The following is a 22,107-nucleotide window of genomic DNA, read 5'->3' as shown; positions in this document are numbered from 1 at the left end:
CCATATACCAACGTTTTATGGGCACTCATCGGGCACAGTCTTTGGGTCGAACTGCGCGTGCGCAAGGCTTCACGACACCAATCTTGCTCCAGCGGCGAGATCACAACACATGATTGGCACGATGTCTTCACAACAAACCATATGATTGGCTCAATGTATTCACATCACACCACATGATTGGCTCAATGTATTCACATGTCGACGTTTTGCCAAGGAAGGGGTGGGATATGTGTAGACAACGGCCATATTGGCGTGACAAACTAGCCCCATGCATTTCTATGGAGTATTTTTTGAGTGCTGTGTCTCCACATTAGAAAGTCTCTGGTTATGATCTCTAGCTTGGTGAAGCCTTACACTAGCACAGTGTGTTATGATCTCTAGCCTGGTGAAGCCTTACACTAGCACATTGTGTTATGATCTCTAGCTTGGTGAAGCATTACACTAGCACATTGTGTTATGATCTCTAGCTTGGTGAAGCATTACACTAGCACATTGTGTTATGATCTCTAGCTTGGTGAAGCATTACACTAGCACAGTGTGTTATGATCTCTAGCTTGGTGAAGCCTTACACTAGCACAGTGTGTTATGATCTCTAGCTTGGTGAAGCCTTACACTAGCAGTGTGTTATGATCTCTAGCTTGGTGAAGCCTTACACTAGCAGTGTGTTATGATCTCTAGCTTGGTGAAGCCTTACACTAGCAGTGTGTTATGATCTCTAGCTTGGTGTTGTGCCTAAAATAGCTGGCTGATAACTGCCCACACTGCGTCTGTGTGTGTTTTGGGTCAATTCATATTTTACACACAGTTTCGTGTGTGTAAGACAAGTGTCTATGTCAGATCTGTGTGAGGTTGTGAAAGGTTGTGTGTGTGTGTGTGTGTGTTTTGTGTGCATTGTTCTGGTTCCATAAACAAAGCAGAGCTTGTTGTTGTGGCACTCAGGCGACCACAAAGGAGCTCACCGCCATCAGTCGGAACAGGAACAGACTCTGATAGCAATAGATCCATCACACACACACACAGATGATGAATGAGATAATATCCTACGAGATAATAAGAGATAATAGCCTTATCTGAGGCTCACACACACACATATATATACACACACACACACACACACACACACAGCAGCACGATACTGAAACACACTTATATCACTACTCCGCTGTAACCTAATCACACACACACACCAACACACAACCCTTACTAATGCACAGAGACACACTGATACACACAATAGATTGAATGACAGATTCTCTCTATGTCTGTCTCTCCCTCACACACATACACACACACACACACACTAAATGTCACTACTAGCTCTAGTACACAGACACACTACACACTCGAACAACAGTCTCTCTCTCTCTCTCTCTGACACACAGTGCGGTGGGAACAAAGAGGCAGTGAGTGTGTGTGTTTCCACGAGCTTTAATATGAGATTGATGACACACAAGTATAACAGGCTGAGACAGCAAACTCATTAGTCTGAAGAAACATGCAGCTGACGCTTACAGCACACACACACGCACGCACACACACACACCCCTACTCAGATACACACACACAAACATATCCTTACTCAGACACAGACACACAGACACAGACACACACACACAGACACACACACATCCCTACTCAGATACACACACAAACATATCCTTACTCAGATACACTCTCTTTTACTCTCACGTACACACACAAACATCTGCCTGCTCAGACACATTCACACACACACACACACACACACAAAAGTATAGCGCATTTTGGTAGGGAGTCAACAGTGGACTGGGAGCTTTGGATGAGATGTGTGCTTCTCTTTGTGTGTGTGTAGTAGCAGCTCATAGAGGTGTCATGTCCTCCCATGATGCTTCTATGAGCTAAAGATCATATGAATTTGTAGTAGGTGGGTAAAAGAGTAGTTATTTCTAGGTCTCTCTGTGTGTGTTTGTGTGTGTGTGTGTGTGTGCTACCTCTTGAATGTGTGTGTGTGTGTTGTCATTTCTGCACAAAGCAACTTCAGCTACGTTGCTCTCTAGTCTAGGAGACTTGTAGCACAGAGACATGTTAACACAGAAAACTCTCTCACACACACATCGGAACAGAAGCCTACATGAATCACAGTGACACAGCGGCCTCAACCCACCTCGTGTCTCACACTAACAGTGACACAGCAGTCTCAACCCACCTCATGTCTCACACTAACAGGATGCTGAGACACAGAGACTTTCTTTTAGTCTCATTCTTTGTCTGTCTAATTTTCTTCTGACTAAGGGCATTTCTCACCACACACACAGTGTGTGCTTACATGGTTGTGCTTATCTGTGTGTGTGTGTGTGAGTGTGTGTGAGAGAGTGAGTGTGTGTGTGGGTGCAAACCCTCATACTTTAATGGCAGGTTGTGTTTGGTTGTGCGGTTTCTCTCTTATGTGGTTCCTTGGCTTGTGCCTTCCTCTTTAATACATTTTTTTGTGCTTGATGTGTGTGTGTGTGTGTGTGTGTGTGTGTGTGTGTGTGTGTGAAACTGTCTGGTTGTTGGCCTGTTGGTTGTAGGTAAAGTGAATGCCACAAAGCCCAGCATAGTAGCATGTGGTGCTTGAGTGACCGCTCCACTGCTGAGCCTGTAGGTGGCGCCAGAGCACTGATCTGATTGATGTGTTCCTCTCACTCTGATCCATCCTGTGTGTCTGTGTCTGTGTCTGTGTGTGTGTGTGTGTGTGTGTGTGGGTGTGTGTGTGTGTGTGTGTGTATGCTCCAAATAAAGTCTAGCTGTGCTGTTTGGAGAAGAAGCCTAGAGAGACTAGCAGTATTCCTTTGACAGTAAACAGTCTGTTTTAACAGTTCATTCCCAACACTTATGATGAATCTATTTACATAATATGATTTTACATGATTTGTGCCATTTTCTGCATGACTGCAGGTGTGTGTGTGTGTGTGTGTGTGTGTGTGTGTGTGTGTGTGTGTGTGTGTGTGTGTGTGTGTGTGTAAGAGACAGAGAAAGGGGGGGGGGGGGTGGCATGTTTAAGGTCACTTTAATGGGATGCATGGATAAATGGTGGGTTTGGCCAAATATTGCAAAAGAATATCTCTCCCTCCATCTCTCTGACACACACACACACACACACACACACACACACACACACACATAACCCCCCCCCCCCCTCCTCTCTCTCTCTCTCTCAGGTGCTCCTCCGGGCCATGCTGGAGCGTAGCATTAGAGTGCACTCCTGAGGGACCTCAGGGTTGTCAATCATGCGTTGCCATAGCCGCCGCTCCTCCCCAAACGAGTCCATCCAGTCCACCTCATTCCCATAACTCAGACCTACAGACAGAGAAAGAGGGGGAGATGGAGAGAGAGAGGGATGAGGGAGGGAGAGAGAGGGAGATGGAGAGAGAGGGATGAGGGAGAGAGAGAAGCGGAGATGGAGAGAGAGAGGGATGAGGGAGAGAGAGAGAGGGAGATGGAGAGAGAGGGATGAGGGAGAGAGAGAGAGGGAGATGGAGAGAGGGATGAGGGAGGGAGAGAGAAGTAGATGGAGAGAGAGAGGGATGAGGGAGGGAGAGAAGCGGAGATGGAGAGAGAGAGGGATGAGGGAGAGAGAGAGGGAGATGGAGAGAGAGAGGGATGAGGGAGGGAGAGAGGGGGAGATGGAGAGAGAGAGGGATGAGGGAGAGAGAGAGGGAGATGGAGAGAGAGAGGGATGAGGGAGGGAGAGAGGGGGAGATGGAGAGAGAGAGGGATGAGGGAGGGAGAGAGAAGTAGATGGAGAGAGAGAGGGATGAGGGAGGGAGAGAAAGAGATTATTTTTATACATTTTGTCATGGCAAGAAAGCACAGATGTGTTTGAGAGGCAGAGAGGGCTTGAGGAGAGAAAGGTAGACGATGAGAGCTGAAGGGGAATGAAAGATACAGAACTAATGCCATGGTAACGCATATAGACAGAACTAATGCCATGGTAACGCATATAGACAGAACTTATAGCTATACAGAGAGTTATAGAACGTGTGAGAGAGTGTGGTGACTTTTTGTAAAGTTTCCTGATAAGATATTCTGTAGTTGTACTAAAAGATGTTCTATACATTGGGAACACTGTCTGAGGGTGATGTGGTAAACAGCAGGGATAAGTTTAGCCAACCTAGGCACATATGTATTACCAAAAGAGGTAAGGAGGACATAGGAGCTCTGTTCTATTCTGAGTTCACACAAACAAGTGACGACATGAGAAGGTATTAGAACTATGTACAGAGAGTCAGAAGTAGCTGGCTTCATGAACCTATGCTCTGTATTGGATTAAAGCTACACCTTTTGCAGTATCCTGTTGCTTTGTCACAATTCTTCTGAGTACGAATCAGTTCATTATAATTTGACACCACAAGAGAGGGAGAGATATAGAACGTGTGTGAGAGATTATGAGATATAGAACGTGTGTGAGAGAGGGAGATATATAGAACGTGTGAGAGATTGAGAGATATAGAACGTGTGTGAGAGAGGGAGATATATAGAATGTGTGAGAGATTGAGAGATATAGAACGTGTGTGAGAGAGGGAGATATATAGAATGTGTGAGAGATTGAGAGATATAGAATGTGTGTGAGAGAGGGAGATATATAGAACGTGTGAGAGATTGAGAGATATAGAACGTGTGTGAGAGAGGGAGATATATAGAATGTGTGAGAGATTGAGAGATATAGAACGTGTGAGAGAGAGAGGGAGATATATAGAATGTGTGAGAGATTGAGAGATATAGAACGTGTGAGAGAGAGAGGGAGATATAGAACGTGTGAGAGAGAGAGGGAGAGATATAGAACGTCTGTGAGAGTGTGAGAGATATAGAACGTGTGTGTGTGAGAGAGGGAGATATAGAACGTGTGAGAGGGAGGGGGGTGGTGAGAGGAGGAGAGGATAGGAGGGAGACATACAGTAGACACGCTAGGGGTGTGTGTGAGAGGAGGGGAAGAAAGACAGTGAAAGAGTGTGGGTGTGTGTAAGAAGAAGAGAGGAGGAGAGGAGAGATGGAGAGGTGTAGAGATAGAGAGATGGAGAGATGAGATGAGAAGAACACAGTGACTGCATGAATTAAACATCTTGGGTCTTTTATCTCAAGTGCTTTTGCACAGCCCTGTAGTGACACACGCGCACACACACACACACACACACACACACACACACACGTAAGCACACACACACACACGTAAGCACACACACACACACGTAAGCACACACACGCAAGCACACACACATGCATACACACAAGCACACACACACAATGATGCACACACCAACATGCACCCACATGCATACAGACACACACACACACATGTACACACACACACACACACACACACACACGCACGCACGCACGCACACACACACACACACACACCAACATGCACCCACATGCATACAGACACACACACGTGCATGCACACACACACACACACACACACACACACACACACACACACCCACATGCAAAGAAACAGAGAGACAGACAGACACACACACACACACACACACAGCTGTGGGTTTTTAAACTGATCAGTAATCTGCACTGTTATACATGACTCCAGAGAAATATTAAATTCTGATTGGTCATTCAGTCTTCTGTTCAGCAGCCAATTACACTGAAGTCAGTTATTCAATAGGCAATTATGCAGCGTCCAGTTGCTCAGGGGCCCGTTCAGCTCCAGCACTGACGGCTTGCTGAGGCTCAATGGGCAGTTGCTGCAGGGTGTAGACATGGGGGACATTTACCTGCATTCCCAGTCAATAAGACGGAAATTATGAAGTCCTTATGAAGTGTGTGTCAATGTGTGTGTGTGTCTGTGTGTGTCTATGTGTGTGTGTGTGTGTGTGTGTCTGTAGATCTTTTCACACAGAGATCACGCTACATTTGCGGGAAGAGGGGACGTTTGTTTGCCGTTTTTTTGTGTCTGAAAGCGAGGTGAAAATTTGCCGGCCTGCTGATCTGTTCACATGATGCGGCATTTTGGGGAGCCAGGAGGCAGGATCAGCTATAGTAAATTAAATTGTGACGTGCAACAGGGGGCGTGTAGAGTGATAGTCGTAGGCCTTATGTGCGTGGGCCTTTAGATACAGCAGGTGTGTGATTTCAAAAACCATGGCGGGAGAGCGATAGATGTCTTCAGACGATAAAACGTAATTTGGAAGGGAAATTGAAGAGAAGAGTTGCCCCTTGCCTTGGCCGTACAATGTATTGTGCATAGAATTTATTCATGAAATCATTCAATTCATCATTTCTTAATTGAAACATGCTTCGCGCACAAATGATAGCCTATGTTTAGGGCAAAGAGGATGGACATCTCAACATAAGGATACATTAGAAGATGATGATTAGTATACATTTTGTCACACGACGTGATAAGCAGTTCTTTAAAAATGCAACGTTCCATTCAGTCATAAATCATTCAAGCGTAGGCCTAGTACTCGTCATGAAAAGAAAACAGCAGCTTAATATTTTTCAGGTGTTTAACAGTAGGCCTAGGCGCACTGTTAGCAGTTATGCCGAAGGCAGTGAGATTATTAGGCATTGCATCCTGTCACTCAACATCGCAGTTCGGGTTAATAAGATTCAGTTAAATGCGAGTATGGATCGTCTCAAAGTTTGGGACAACCAAACAGCAGTGTAGACAAAGCAAATCCTAATTGTTAGGTTACCATAGCTGTCTTTTCTCTAGGCCTGGGCCTATTGGAAATCGCCACATAAGCACATTTGTTTCTTTTTTCTTTTCTGTCTTGTTCGCGTGTTGGGTAGTGAAGCGATAATGCATTTAAAGCAGCACATCATGTGAGCCAGAGCCGATATGGCCAGAGCTGCTGCTCTGTAAAGGTATTTCTGTCCCACCCAAATTTGCTGAACTACTTGCGAAGTAGCCTATTCATCACAGACATCACATGTATCACACGAAAGAGCTTTTTCTCAGCTTTTAAACAATGTTAGTGGTTAGTTGTTGTGGTAAACGGTTCGCGAGAAAAGTAACTTTAATTTAATCATATTTTTTGCGCCCGTCTCCCTACCCATTCATACTTTGCGAACTTTCCCTCAACACATGACAAACCATATATCAGAATAAACAGCAGACCTTACCAAACATAAAGGTGTAAAGCATTCCCCTGCACAGTTAGCCATTCCAGAGAAATCCGGTTTTAAATTTGCAGCAATGTCTTTATGCATGTCTCCAACTTTGCGGTTCCTAATGTGTTTAAATTGTTCAATACGTGTACGGTTATAACCGGCCAAATACAAAATAAATGTTACAAATATCGCCTTGATATCTGTAAGCATTACGGAACGAGTGGCGGAACGAAAAAACTCGGCAAAATGCCTAGGGGGCTTGGTAGTAAATTTGGCGAGACACTTTGTGCCGCCGTTCCGCCTCGGTCTATGTGAAAGGGCCTTGTGTGTGTGTGTGTGTGTGTGTGTCTGTGTGTATTTTCAAAAGCACTTTGTGTACATTCATTAAATGTTACACAAATGTAATGTGGTGTTGTTGTTGTTGTTGTTGTTGTTGTGTGCGTGCGTGTATTTACCGGTGCCGGCGCCCAGGCGGACGCCTCCCAGGAAGACGTTGCTGTGTGTGTGTGTGTGTGTGTGTGTGTGTGTGTGTGTGTGTGTGTGTGTGTGTGTGTGGGTGTGTGTGTGTATGTGTGTGTGTGAGTGTGTGTGTGAGTGTGAGTGTGAGTGTGAGTGTGTGTGTGTGTGTGTGTGTGAGTGTGTGCGTGCGTGTATTTACCGGTGCCGGCGCCCAGGCGGACGCCTCCCAGGAAGACGTTGCTGGCGAGCGGCTCCTTGTCCCAGATGGTCAGCTCCAGACACACGCTGTCCAGGTCGGAGGGCTGCAGGCCGCAGTAGGTGAAGGTGTGGTTCCAGCGCGGGCTTACTGTCCCCCGCATCACAGACGTCTTGTGCTTAGTGCTCTTACGGTTGTCCGGCAAGAGGTAGCTATGTGCACACACACACACACACACACGCACGCACACGCACACGCACACGCACACGCACACGCACACGCACGCACACGCACACACGCGCACACACACGCACACACACGCACACACACGCACATGCACACGCACACGCACAAATACACACGCACGCACGCACACACACACGCACAAATACACACGCATGCACGCACACACACACGCACAAATACACACGCATGCACGCACACACACAAATACACACGCACACACACACACAAAGTTTAACAGACACGTTTAGAGACATCTCCTATCTCCTTTTCTCTCTGTGTCTACAGTATCTCTCTCTCTCTCTCTCTCTCTGTTGTGTTTGTGTAAGTGTGTGTATGTATCATAGACTGTAAAAAATAGGTATGTATGCATGTGTGAGTATGTCTGTATGAATGTGTGGTTTGTGTGCGCATATATATGTGTGTATGTGTGTGTGTGTGTGCTGACCCTTTGACAAAGGGGTCTGAGGAGCCTCCTTTGACGGCTGTGAGGTTCTTGGCTTCTTTGACCAACAGCTCCACCCTCCCTCCCTTAGGCAGAGTGATCTTCTTCTTCTTCCCCTTCAGAAAGCCCTTCTTCACCACTGAGGAGCACCACACACACACACACACACACACACACACACACACACACACACAGCCATGATGCAGGGATGCAAACATTAACAAAACAGAAAAAAAAACATCTTATTAATTGAAAACTCTACCCACAGCTTTATATCTCATTTTGTAACCTGCATTCACACTCAACAATAAAATCTAACTTTTGTGTCAAATGGTGCGTTTTAAAAGCGGTTGGACCCTCGTGTAGAATGGTGTGTTTTAAAAGCAGTTGGACCCTCGTGTAGAATGGTGTGTTTTAAAAGCGGTTGGACCCTCGTGTAGAATGGTGTGTTTTAAAAGCGGTTGGACCCTCGTGTAGAATGGTGTGTTTTAAAAGCGGTTGGACCCTCGTGTAGAATGGTGCGTTTTAAAAGCGGTTGGACCCTCGTGTAGAATGGTGTGTTTTAAGAGCGGTTTACCTGGGACCCTCGTGTAGAATGGTGTGTTTTAAGAGCGGTTTACCTGGGACCCTCGTGTAGAATGGTGTTTTAAAAGCGGTTGGACCCTCGTGTAGAATGGTGTGTTTTAAGAGCGGTTTACCTTGGACCTGGTCCAGGGGAAGTGAGAGGTTCTTCTCTGAAGGGATGTACTTCAGAACCACGGTCAGCTCCCCCTTATACTGCAACATGGACTCAGCACTACTCTCAAGCTACACACACACACACACACACACACACACACACACACAGAATAGGTTAAGTTAAGAAGTCCTTCTGGTGAAGCCTGTTGTGTAGGTAATCTACTGCTCATGTCTGGCACTGTATTGACTGTGTTTAGGTAGATTGTGCATACACTCTGTACAGTATTGTGTAGGTAATCTACTGCTCATGTCTGGCACTGTATTTAGGTAGATTGTGCATACACTCTGCTCATGTCTGGCCCTGTATTGACTGTGTTTAGGTAGATTGTGTATACACTCTGTACAGTGTTGTGTAGGTAATCTACTGCTCATGTCTGGCACTGTATTGACTGTGTTTAGGTAGATTGTGCATACATTCTGTACAGTGTTGTGTAGGTAATCTACTGCTCATGTCTGGCACTGTATTGACTGTGTTTAGGTAGATTGTGCATACGCCTCTGTACAGTGTTGTGTAGGTAATCTACTGCTCATGTCTGGCACTGTATTGACTGTGTTTAGGTAGATTGTGCATACACTTTGTACCCATCCGGAAGTTCGAAAAACTGCAATACATCGAAAATCTGCTAGGGACTGGTCCCAAAAGCGAGCAAATGTCCATAGACTCCCATGTTAAAATGTCCGTTTCACAGCGTAAATACATGTTTTTAAAGCCTGGTCCCATGGACTTGTATTGTACTTTTCGGTAGTTTTATGAGTTAGTTTTTTTCTAACTCATTAGTTTAAATCACAGATTAAGGACGTGATCAGCTTGATTGACGGCTGACGTCGAGGCATGCAGCAGATGTTGCCAGCTGAGTGGAAACCCTGAAATTTTGACGTCTCAGCCGTGATCCTACACACCACACATCCTTTCTGAACATCTTTATATCTTTATTCAAATATCTGACATAAAATGGGTTGCTCTGCTATTAACTGAAGCCTACCAGCCGACACTTTAGTGGGCACTGTACATTAGCGTCAAATCGCCTCAAATAAGTTAATGTTGAAAATGATGACTAAATGGCTGAAGCACACACATAACAGTTAATGAAATAACGTTAGTGAAAACCATTGTGCTCCCGTTGTGAGTTCAGACAGTGATCAGACAGCTGTAACGTTAGTTCTCAAACATACTGGGGCAACAAAGCATGTGTTCTCGTCAAAAAACCTTTTGTAAATACTCTCTGTGGGAATGCTTAGTCCGTTGTCAATTTATACAGTCTTCGGTTTGTCACATTTAAGATAAAAAAAACGTGCGTTCAGATGATAACTTCAGCCGAAGCCTTAACGACTTGTTGTCGGCTAGCTGAGGTAAAATTTTAAAACGCTATGAACCATTGACTGCATACTTTGAACATGGAGCTAGTCACCATAAATGGTGTTAGTTATAACTGACGTTTGAAACTCTTATTGATGCCATTTATTTGTTAAACACAAATTTGAATTAACACTTCTTCTACAGTTTCCCTGTAGGTGATCCAGACAGGCTGGGTGCTGCACTCAGAAGCATCACTTCAGCACTGATTCCATGGTACTTTGAAAATCTTTATACATTTAAATGGAGCAACCTACTGGATTTAATAGGCCTAGTTGTCTATTCCAGACATGGTTAGCATATACTGAACAAACATGAATGCATTTCAGACATTTAGAGTGGCCTTTTATTGTGAGCAGTCCAGGACACGTCTGTGCAGTAATTATAATAATTATCATTAGCATCTTTTGATAAGTCACACATGGAAAGCAGTTGTATTTTGCCTTTAAATCAGCAGGTTTTGGTTGGATACAGATATTTATTAAACAATATGGCATCAGTGACTGGCTATTGTTTGACCTTGGCCTAACTGTTATTAATGTCCAGTACGGTATTGACTGTTTAAGTGGCTTGTGTGTAAACTCTTTTGGTAATCTACTGCTCATGTCTGGTGTGGAGGTGATGGTAGCTTGTGTGTAAACTCTTTTGGTAATCTACTGCTCATGTCTGGTGTGGAGGTGATGTAAACTCTTTTGGTAATCTACTGCTCATGTCTGGTGTGGAGGTGATGGTAGCTTGTGTGTAAACTCTTTTGGTAATCTATTGCTCATGTCTGGTGTGGAGGTGATGGTAGCTTGTGTGTAAACTCTTTTGGTAATCTACTGCTCATGTCTGGTGTGGAGGTGATGGTAGCTTGTGTGTAAACTCTTTTGGTAATCTACTGCTCATGTCTGGTGTGGAGGTGATGATAGCTTGTGTGTAAACCAGGGGGTCAAGAGCGTGCAGATTAGCTTCGGCATGTTAGCATACGCCATTTTCAAATATGGCGCTGCATGGAGCATTTGGAACCAGCTCCATGCACGAAAATCCGTGTTGGGCACGAGCTCTCATGCGCGTACATGTTGGTGGGCGGGTACCTATCCGGCGGCTACAGACAAACGTTATTCAGTGCGTATTTCTTGAGGATCCTATGAGAAGACGTGCATATTGTGGTTGTTTATCCATCATATGACAAATAAACAAATAAATTTAATTGTATTGATCTTGTTTCGTTGTTGTTTGTCCCGAACAAACATAGCCTAAACATGATTAAAGACAATAAATTACACAACAGCGGCATAAAGACCTTGTCTCGTTACACCATGGGTCTTCAACACGTTGCTCTCAACCTATAGCCGCCCCCTTTGGAGCTTGCCAGAGGCTGAAGCACTAGGCTACTACATTTAAACACAATTATTGCCGCGAGGCATTCCAGCCTACGAATTTAATAAAAAGTAAACAATGCATAATTTTAAAAAAAAACTCAATTTAGGCTACTTCGCTATGCAATAAGGTTTCCATTAGAGCACAGCGCACGTTCAATGAATGAAGGAAAGGCCTTGTATCGCAATAAACAGCTGGAAATTATGCAATCATACGATGATGGACGCCTGGCGATGCTCTGGCCGTCTACTGTGCCTCTGACACCGCTGCCTCATTTGGATGGTAACTCCACAGGTGAGCGCGAAGATTGGATGTCGTGGATGCGTAAGTAAACTGTTTTTTGCTGAGTCCGCAGACAACATTCTCTTTAACCGTTACTTTACCATCTGCGGTGTAGCCTACAACTCAAAGTAAAGACACCACATTTTAGATGAGTTGGGGACGTAATTGTCCGCTCAGGCTGACCGTTCTGTGCGTTTTCTTCAATACTATCTTCAATAATATTGAATATCTTCAATATTATTTTCAAAACAGGGTGGCTATTGAGGACTCTGGCTCCAGTCATTATTGTGGCTACTGGCTATTATTGGCTTGATTTGGTCATGGGCCAACGCTAGAATACATTTAGAGCACCGCTATGAGATGGCAAACAATAAAATAAAAAACAAACTAATCATAGACTGTAAAAATGCGCTACACATGGCACTAAAAACCGAATGGTTTATTCATAGTTCGACTACGGATATTTCACGTCATGTTCGAATGCATATTTGCAGCAGGACAGCAGGCAGACCGCACTTTTTCTTCTTCTTGTTATGAGGCAAGGACTTTATGTGCATTATCGCCACCCTCTTACTGGAGGACGACTCTCTTTTTACAGAATATCCAATAAAAATCGACGTTGGTCCATGCGTCATTTCCAGCTTTGTAACTTGGCGCATGGTCAGAGCCGACTGGCGCTGGATCCGAACCCCAGTGTTCAAGATGGCATTGACTATGAATTGGCCGGATTTACTAGCCTAGCCTCCACCATTCACTTGTATGGAGGGCGGGACTTAGTCACTCTCTCCAGTTATATATAATACCTCCATGGTGTAAACTCTTTTGGTAATCTACTGCTCATGTCTGGTGTGGAGGTGATGGTAGCTTGTGTGTAAACTCTTTTGGTAATCTACTGCTCATGTCTGGTGTGGAGGTGATGGTAGCTTGTGTGTAAACTTTTTTGGTAATCTACTGCTCATGTCTGGTGTGGAGGTGATGTAAATGTCTAATCTGTCTTATCTGACCTACAGATGATCAATACTGTCAATAATACCAACACCGTAACAGGCAACATTACACACAATCTCTTTCTCTCTGTCTTACACACACAAAGGCAACATTACACACTCTCTCTTTCTCTCTGTCTCACACACACACAAAAGGCAACACACACAAAGGCAACATTACACACACTCTCTCTATCTCTCACACACACACACACAAAGGCAACATTACACACTCTCTCTTTCTCTCTGTCTCTCACACACACAAAAGGCAACACACACAAAGGCAACATTACACACACTCTCTCTATCTCTCACACACACACACAAAGGCAACATTACACACACTCTCTTTCTCTCTGTCTCACACACACACAAAGGCAACATTACACACACTCTCTTTCTCTCTGTCTCACACACACACACAAAGGCAACATTACACACACTCTCATCATCTTTCCCCAGCTCTCTCTCCCTCTCCCCACTGTCTCTCTTCCTCTCTCACACACACACACACACACACACACACACACACACACACACACACACACGTACTAATGCACAAACAAACACACTGATCCCCCCCCCCCCCCTCCACACACACACACACTTACCCGGGGCTGAAGGGAGAACCATTCCTCGATCTGTCGGTCAAACTCCCAGGAGTCGAAGGTCAACTCCACCTCCCCCAGGAAGCTGTTGTGTGCGAAGCGATCATTATGCCACACGGACACCTGCAGCGTACGCGTCTCAAGCTGGGAGTGGCTCAGGACATACTGAGAGACAGTGAGAGAGATACACACATTACACACACACACACACACACACACACACACACACACACACACACACACACACGTAATGCCACACCGACACCTGCAGTGTTCACGTCTCAAGCTGGGAGTGGCTCAGGACATACTGAGAGACAGTGAGAGAAATATACACATAACACACACAAACACAGTAACCCACATTCATTACACCCACACTCTCAACACACTCTCAACACACTCGCAACACACTCTCAACACACTCTCAACACACTCGCAACACACTCTCAACACACTCTCAACACACTAACTCTCAACACACTCACGCGTAGGTTCTCGTTGAACACACTTACAACACACTCTCAACACACTCTCTACACACTCTCAACACACTCACACGTAGGTTCTCGTTGAACACTGGGTTGGTAGTGTTGGGTTTGATGCTGGTCTTCCTCTTGCTCTGGCGTGATTTGTCTGGGAGCAGATAGGTCTTCACATAGCTGCACACACACACACACACACACACACACACACACATACCATTCACATTAAGCAGACAGATATAAAAAACTTAATTTCACATGGAGTGTGTGAGTGATAGCAAGCTAGATCTGAGAGCTTGTGTGTGTGTGTGTGTGTGTGTGTGTGTGTGTGTGTGTGTGTGTGTGTGTGTGTGTGAGAGAGAGAGTGTGTATGTATGTGTGAGTGTGTATGTGAGAGAGAGTGCAAGAGCAAGCTCTTACGAGTCTGTGCGCTGTTTGCGTTCGTCTCCGGTTGCTAGGCAGCGGCACTCCTTCACCATCACGTTGAGAGCGCCTGTCTTGTAGCTGTAGCTGATGTTTAGCAGGATCTCCCCGGAAACGCGCGCGTTGCCATAGTCACCAGTCTCACTGTACACGCTCATCATACTATTCAGACTGCTCTGGAGGAGGGACAGCAAACAGTGTCAGTGTGTGTGTGTGTGTGTGTGTGTGTGTGTGTGTGTGTGTGTGTGTGTGTGTGTGTGTGTGTGTGTGTGTGTGTGTTGTGAGATGGAAGTTTAGTTAGTACTGTTTAAAGTCTTCAACATTTAGGCAAAAGGGCATATGTATATTTATGATTCTTTGAAGAGGAGGCTGAAGTCTTCAACAAGAAGCAGGCGTGTGCGTGTGCGTGTGCGTGTGTGTGCGTGTGCGTGTGCGTGTGTGTGTGTGTGTGAGTTGATGGAGAACGAACTGAAGTCTACTGCATTAAGAAGCAGATGAAAGTCTTTATTGCTCTTTGACTCAGAGATTAAAGGAAGCAATGCTAATGGATGCTTTAATGAAAGCTTCCATTCTCAAGCGTGTGTATGTGTATGCGCATGTGTGTGTGTGTGTGTGTGAGTGTGTGTATGTGCATGTGTGTGTGTGTGTGTGTGTGTGTGTGTGCATGTGTGTGTGTGTGTGTGTGTGTGTGTGTGTGTGTGTGTGTGTGTGTGTGTGTGTGTGTGTGTGTGTGTGTGTGAGAGAGAGAGAGAGAGAGAGAGAGAGAAAGGAAGTGAATGTGTTCCTTTCCTCCCATGTAAATGTGCCATTGTGTGTGTGAAGGTGCTGGCTGTGTGAGTATGATTGTGTAAAAATATCAAATTATCCTGCAAACTAGTGTCTCAAATGGTGGTGCTGGTGGTGATGGTGGTGCTGGCCACCACGGCTACACAAAGGATATACTGAGGCTATATCACAGACCATATTAGGGCGATAACAGGGATATACTGAGGCTATATCACAGACCATATTAGGGCGATAACAGGGATATACTGAGGCTATATCACAGTCCATATTAGGGCGATAACAGGGATATACTGAGGCTATACCACAGTCCATATTAGGGCGATAACAGGGATATACTGAGGCTATATCACAGTCCATATTAGGGCGATAACAGGGATATACTGAGGCTATACCACAGTCCATATTAGGGCGATAACAGGGATATACTGAGGCTATACCACAGTCCATATTAGGGCGATAACAGGGATATACTGAGGCTATATCACAGTCCATATTAGGGCGATAACAGGGATATACTGAGGCTATATTATGGCAATTGTTTGGCGTATGCGTGTGTGTGTGTGTGTGTGTGTGTGTGTATGTGTGTGTGTGTGTGTGTGTGTGTGTGTGTATGTGAGACTCTGGGTGTGTGTACGTCTCTCTCTCTCTGTCTGTCTGTGTGTGTGTGTGTGTCCATGTAGGGGGGTCTGTGTGTGTGTGTGTGTGTGTGTGTGTGGGGGGGGTCTCTGTGTGTGTGTGTGTGTGTGTGTGTGTGTGGAGTCTCTGGATGTGTGTGTGTGTGTGCTCTGCAGGCTGGGATGGCAGTAGGGATGTTGGAATAGCCCCATGGGAACAACATCAGTGTGTGAATCTGGGTCAGTTAGTGGCTTACATACAGACAATCTGAGAGAGGCAATAAGCAAGCAAGCACACACACACACACACACACACACACACACACATACAAATATATTCAAACATACATACATACGTAGACAAATAAGCATCACAAATACACACATACACATACACGTACACCTACACGCACACAAGCACGCACACTAGGACTCACAGTCTCAGCGTCTGAGTCGGGCACGTTTAGGTAAGTCTTTCGCTCTGAGCCCGGAGTGGACGACTAGAGGCAGGAGGGAGGCGCGCACAGGGAGAAGGAGAAGGAGAAGGAGAGGCACGAGGGGAAAAAGAGGAGAGAAGAAACGCAGAGATCAACAGGAGAAAAGCAGAGAGGTCGTCAGTAAACATCAGAAGAAAAACGCAGCTTAACAGTGGGAAAGGCAGCGTTCAAGGCAAGCTGTGTTGTTATAAATGTGTTAGAAAACAGGACCGTGAGTGTGATATAAGCTACTGAACAGCTCCTTGAACACAGTAGTCAGTACTCAGCACACAGTAGAGTCAGTACACAGTAGAGTGAGTACTCAGTACACAGTAGAGTCAGTACTCAGTAGACAGTAGAGTCAGTACACAGTAGAGTCAGTACTCAGTAGACAGTAGCGTGAGTACTCAGTAGAGTCAGTACTCAGTACAAAGTAGAGTCAGTACTCTCAGCCCTGAGTGTTAAACATCTCTGACCATTGTACCGCTACATATGGGGTTCAAATGCACTTATATAAAAGACACCACTAGAGAGTTACAGACACCACTAGAGAGCTACAGACAGACACCACTAGAGAGAGCTACAGACATCACTAGAGAGAGTAACAGACACCACTAGAGAGAGCTACAGACAGACACCACTAGAGAGAGCTACAGACACCACTAGAGAGAGCTACAGACATCACTAGAGAGTAACAGACACCACTAGAGAGAGCTACAGACAGACACCACTAGAGAGAGCTACAGACAGACACCACTAGAGAGAGCTACAGACACCACTAGATAGAGCTACAGACACCACTAGAGAGAGCTACGGACACCACTAGAGAGAGCTACAGACACCACTAGACACCACTAGAGAGAGCTACAGACACCACTAGACAGAGCTACAGACACCACTAGAGAGAGCTACAGACACCACTATAGAGCTACAGACATCACTAGAGAGAGCTACGGACATCACTAGAGAGAGCTACAGACATCACTAGAGAGTAACAGACACCACTAGAGCGAGCTACAGACACCACTAGAGAGAGCTACAGACACCACTAGAGTGAGCTACGGACACCACTAGAGAGAGCTACAGACACCACTAGACACCACTAGAGAGAGCTACAGACACCACTAGACAGAGCTACAGACACCACTAGAGAGAGCTACAGACACCACTATAGAGCTACAGACATCACTAGAGAGAGCTACGGACATCACTAGAGAGAGCTACAGACATCACTAGAGAGTAACAGACACCACTAGAGCGAGCTACAGACACCACTAGAGAGAGCTACAGACACCACTAGAGTGAGCTACGGACACCACTAGAGAGAGCTACAGACACCACTAGAGAGCTACAGACAGACACCACTAGAGAGAGCTACGGACACCACTAGAGAGAGCTACAGACACCACTAGAGAGCTACAGACAGACACCACTAGAGAGAGCTACAGACAGACACCACTAGAGAGAGCTACAGACACCACTAGACACCACTAGAGAGAGCTACAGACACCACTAGAGAGCTACAGACGTTACAGACAGACATCGCAAAAGAGATATTTCTGTGGCCAAAGTCAGTCAGTGTTCATATCTGCTTTATGATTACATGTTACTTACTTGCTATATTCAAGTTCGAACAGCAGGTCAGTGCTGTAGTTAGGAAGAGCTTTTTCCACCTCAGAACCCTAGCTAAGACCAAAGCCTACCTGCCCCAGAGCGATCTTGAGAGAGTCATCCATGCCTTCATCACATGACAACTGGACTACTGTAATGCTCTCTACACTGGCATCGATCAATCCCAGCTCCGCCGCCTGCACTTGGTTCAGAACTCAGCCGCCTGACTCACCCCAGTTCTGGCTTCACTCCACTGGCTCCCCATCCGCTACCGCATCAATTTCAAACTCCTCTTGTCTGTATACAAATCTCTCCATGGTCTGGCCCCCTCCTACCTGTCTGATCTTCTCCACCACCCTTCCCCTTCCAGAGCACTACGGTCAGCAGACCAACTGCGGCTGGATGAACCCAGGGCCAGGCTGAAAACTAGGGGGGACAGAGCCTTTTCAGTGGCAGCCCCTAGACTCTGGAACTGCCTCCCCCTCCACATCCGTTCAGCTCAGTCTCTGAATGTTTTTAAGTCTTTTCACTTGCCTTTGGCTAGTGTCTCCCTTTATGCCCCAGTGTTTAGTTTTAAATGTTCTTTTTTCTGCATTTCTTAATTAACTGTAGCCCTTTTTGTTTTTGTGCCTTCCTGTATTTATTTATTGCACTTTATTGTGAAGCACTTTAGTGCGGCTAAGCCGTCTGTAAATGCGCTATATAAATAAAATTGACATTGACCGTTTGGCCGTCAGAGCATGCAGAGGCTAACACACATAGCCGTCAGAGCATATGCAGAGGCTAACACACACAGAGCATATGCAGAGGCTCACACACACAGAGCATATGCAGAGGCTCACACACACAGAGCATATGCAGAGGCTCACACACACAGAGCATATGCAGAGGCTCACACACACACACACAGAGCATATGCAGAGGCTCACACACACACACACAGAGCATATGCAGAGGCTCACACACACAGAGCATATGCAGAGGCTCACACACACACACACAGAGCATATGCAGAGGCTCACACACACACACACAGAGCATATGCAGAGGCTCACACACACAGAGCATATGCAGAGGCTCACACACACAGAGCATATGCAGAGGCTCACACACACAGAGCATATGCAGAGGCTCACACACACACACACACAGAGCATATGCAGAGGCTCACACACAGAGCATATGCAGAGGCTCACACACACACACACAGAGCATATGCAGAGGCTCACACACACAGATTTGCATCTGGAAAGTCTACAGCACATTCACCTGTTCAGCGTTCAGTGCTCTGTGTAGTGCTCGAGTATGTGGGACACCTTCAGCCAATGCTTACCTGTCTGTGTGTGTGTGTGTGTGTGTGTGTGTGTGTGTGTGTGTGTGTGTGTGTGTGTGTGTGTATGTGTGTGTGTATGTGTGGGTGTGTGGGTGTGTATGTGTTTCAATTATGTGTGAGTGTACAGAGAGAAACTAAATCACACTGAGCAGCTGTTGTGTGTTTAAACAGAGAACAGCTGCTTTTATTTGAGTTAGTCACTAGACCAAAACACACAGGGTTTAGATTGCCAAACCAAATAGCACTATAACCACACATTCACATTTGTGTGGCCTTTGTGTCTGTGGAAACAACACAGATGAAGTGCACAGTGGAGAGACCAATTGACCTCAATATTTAGAGAAAACAAGCGAGAAAGCAGAACACAGTGTGTGTGTGTGTGTGTGTGTGTGTGTGTGTGTGTGTGTGTGTGTGTGTGTGTGTGTGTGTGTGTGTGTTTTTGTGTGTGTGTGTGTGTTTTTGTGTGTGTGTGTGTGTGTGTGTGTGTGTGTGTGTGTGTTTTTGTGTGTGTGTGTTTTTGTGTGTGTGTGTGTGTGTGTGTGTGTGTGTGTGTGTGTGTGTGTTCTGCTTTCTCGCTTGTTTTCTCTTCATATTGAGGTCAATTGGTCTCTCCACACACACACACACACACACACACACGCACACACACACACACACACACACACACTCGCCAGAGCACCTGCTGTCATTATGGCCACTTGTTTTCTACTGCCCTGTGATGCACAAGTCTTAGCGGGCTGATGTGTCCTGTGCTAATGAACAGGTCAGATGTGGGAGGATGTGTCCTGTGCTAATGAACAGGTCAGATGTGGGAGGATGTGTCCTGTGCTAATGAACAGGTCAGATGTGCTAGTGGGAGGATGTGTCCTGTGCCAATGAACAGGTCAGATGTGCTAGTGCGATGTGTCCTGTGCTAATGAACAGGTCAGATGTGGGAGGATGTGTCCTGTGCTAATGAACAGGTCAGATGTGGGAGGATGTGTCCTGTGCTAATGAACAGGTCAGATGTACTAGCGGGATGTGTCCTGTGCTAATGAACAGGTCAGATGTGCTAGTGCGATGTGTCCTGTGCTAATGAACAGGTCAGATGTGCTAGTGGGAGGATGTGTCCTGTGCCAATGAACAGGTCAGATGTGCTAGTGGGAGGATGTGTCCTGTGCTAATGAACAGGTCAGACGTGGGAGGATGTGTCCTGTGCTAATGAACAGGTCAGATGTGCTAGTGAGAGGATGTGTCCTGTGCTAATGAACAGGTCAGATGTGGGAGGATGTGTCCTGTGCTAATGAACAGGTCAGATGTGGGAGGATGTGTCCTGTGCTAATGAACAGGTCAGATGTGGGAGGATGTGTCCTGTGCTAATGCACAGGTCAGATGTGGGAGGATGTGTCCTGTGCTAATGAACAGGTCAGATGTGCTAGTGGGAGGATGTGTCCTGTGCTAATGAACAGGTCAGATGTGGGAGGATGTGTCCTCAGCTAATGAACAGGTCAGATGTGGGAGGATGTGTCCTGTGCTAATGAACAGGTCAGATGTGCGAGTGGGAGGGTGAGTGGCTCTGTCTCTCCCACTAATGCCATTTAAAAACATCCCACTGTTACAGACAGCGGCATAAACTCGGCACACTCACCCCAACTCCCACTGACACACATCTCAATTCCCCTCACTTTAATATGGCAGCGTGTGTGTGTGTTGTGTCGCTTAATGAGTGTGTGTATTTGTGAGTGAGTGAGTGAGAGTGAGAGTGTGTGTGTGTGTTCGTGAGTGAGTGAGTGAGTGAGTGAGTGAGTAAGTGAGTGAGTGAGTGTGTATGTGTGTGTGTGTGTGTGTGTGTGTTACCGTAGACTGTGCACTGCTCATGCTGCGAGTTGATTTGTAGTGAGCCGACATCAGAGCATCAATGTCCTCATCAGAGTCCTGCAGCAAAAGCACATCAGCCAATTAGATTGGGCCGTCAGATAAATTCAACCAATGGAATCCCTGAGAAATGAAGACCTGTGTGTGTCTGTGAGAGGGAAGGAGAGGTGAATTATGAGTAAGACGTACCGCTTCATTGATGCCTGGAACTGACCGGCAGCGACCAGCCAGAGAGCCATCATTTAGCCCCGCCCCTGATGCACTGAGGTCAACTTCAGAGCGACTGCGATCTGAGAGAGAGAGAGAGAGAGATGGAGAGACAGAGAGAGAAAGATGGAGAGAGAGAGATAGAGAGAGAGATATGGAGAGAGAGAGAGAGAGAGAGATGGAAAGAGAGAGAGAGAGAGATGGAGAGAGAGAGAGAGAAAGACGGAGAGAGAGAGAGAGAGAGATATGGAGAGAGAGAGAGAGAGAGATGGAGAGAATGACAGAGGTGCATAAGAAAAAATTTACCAGATGTACTTTTACACTTTTACATCGGCGTAATTACATGCACGTAAAAACATGGTGTGGTATGTACAAACAGACCGCATTTAGGTAAAACTGTAGTCTGCCTGTTGCAGGAGCTGAGAGTGGAAAGTTTTGCTTTTCCATGTCATACACATGCATTTATGGGAGGGTCAGGGGGAAGGTGGAAAGAGTGCTCGTGATTGTGCACGTCTGTTTTGCGGTGAAATATTTCCGCCTTTTAAAAGCAGGTGTA

At 45.9% G+C, this 22,107-nt stretch overlaps 1 protein-coding gene across 1 annotated transcript in view; it reads right to left on the bottom strand.

Annotated features, from left to right (window-relative positions):
- Positions 1 to 1,432: 1,432 nt before the first annotated feature.
- Positions 1,433 to 22,107, bottom strand: part of sytl5 (synaptotagmin-like 5) — a 41,206-nt gene continuing 20,531 nt past the window's right edge. Inside the window, exons 8-16 of the mRNA XM_076262510.1 lie at positions 21,534 to 21,634; positions 21,327 to 21,404; positions 14,668 to 14,846; positions 14,322 to 14,424; positions 13,769 to 13,930; positions 9,134 to 9,242; positions 8,439 to 8,574; positions 7,751 to 7,959; positions 1,433 to 3,318 (exon numbers count right to left, since the gene is read on the bottom strand). Coding sequence (XP_076118625.1) covers positions 3,176 to 3,318; positions 7,751 to 7,959; positions 8,439 to 8,574; positions 9,134 to 9,242; positions 13,769 to 13,930; positions 14,322 to 14,424; positions 14,668 to 14,846; positions 21,327 to 21,404; positions 21,534 to 21,634 — 1,220 coding nt within the window. The 3' untranslated portion in view covers positions 1,433 to 3,175. The remainder of the gene's footprint in view (positions 3,319 to 7,750; positions 7,960 to 8,438; positions 8,575 to 9,133; positions 9,243 to 13,768; positions 13,931 to 14,321; positions 14,425 to 14,667; positions 14,847 to 21,326; positions 21,405 to 21,533; positions 21,635 to 22,107) is intronic.

Source organism: Alosa pseudoharengus, unplaced genomic scaffold (assembly GCF_046254945.1).
Source record: "Alosa pseudoharengus isolate Yale_2024_CS ecotype anadromous, Long Island Sound unplaced genomic scaffold, YU_APseudo_1.1 YU_APseudo_1.1_scf_3, whole genome shotgun sequence".
NCBI lineage: Eukaryota > Metazoa > Chordata > Actinopteri > Clupeiformes > Clupeidae > Alosa > Alosa pseudoharengus.
This window is presented reverse-complemented; position numbering and strand designations above follow the sequence as displayed.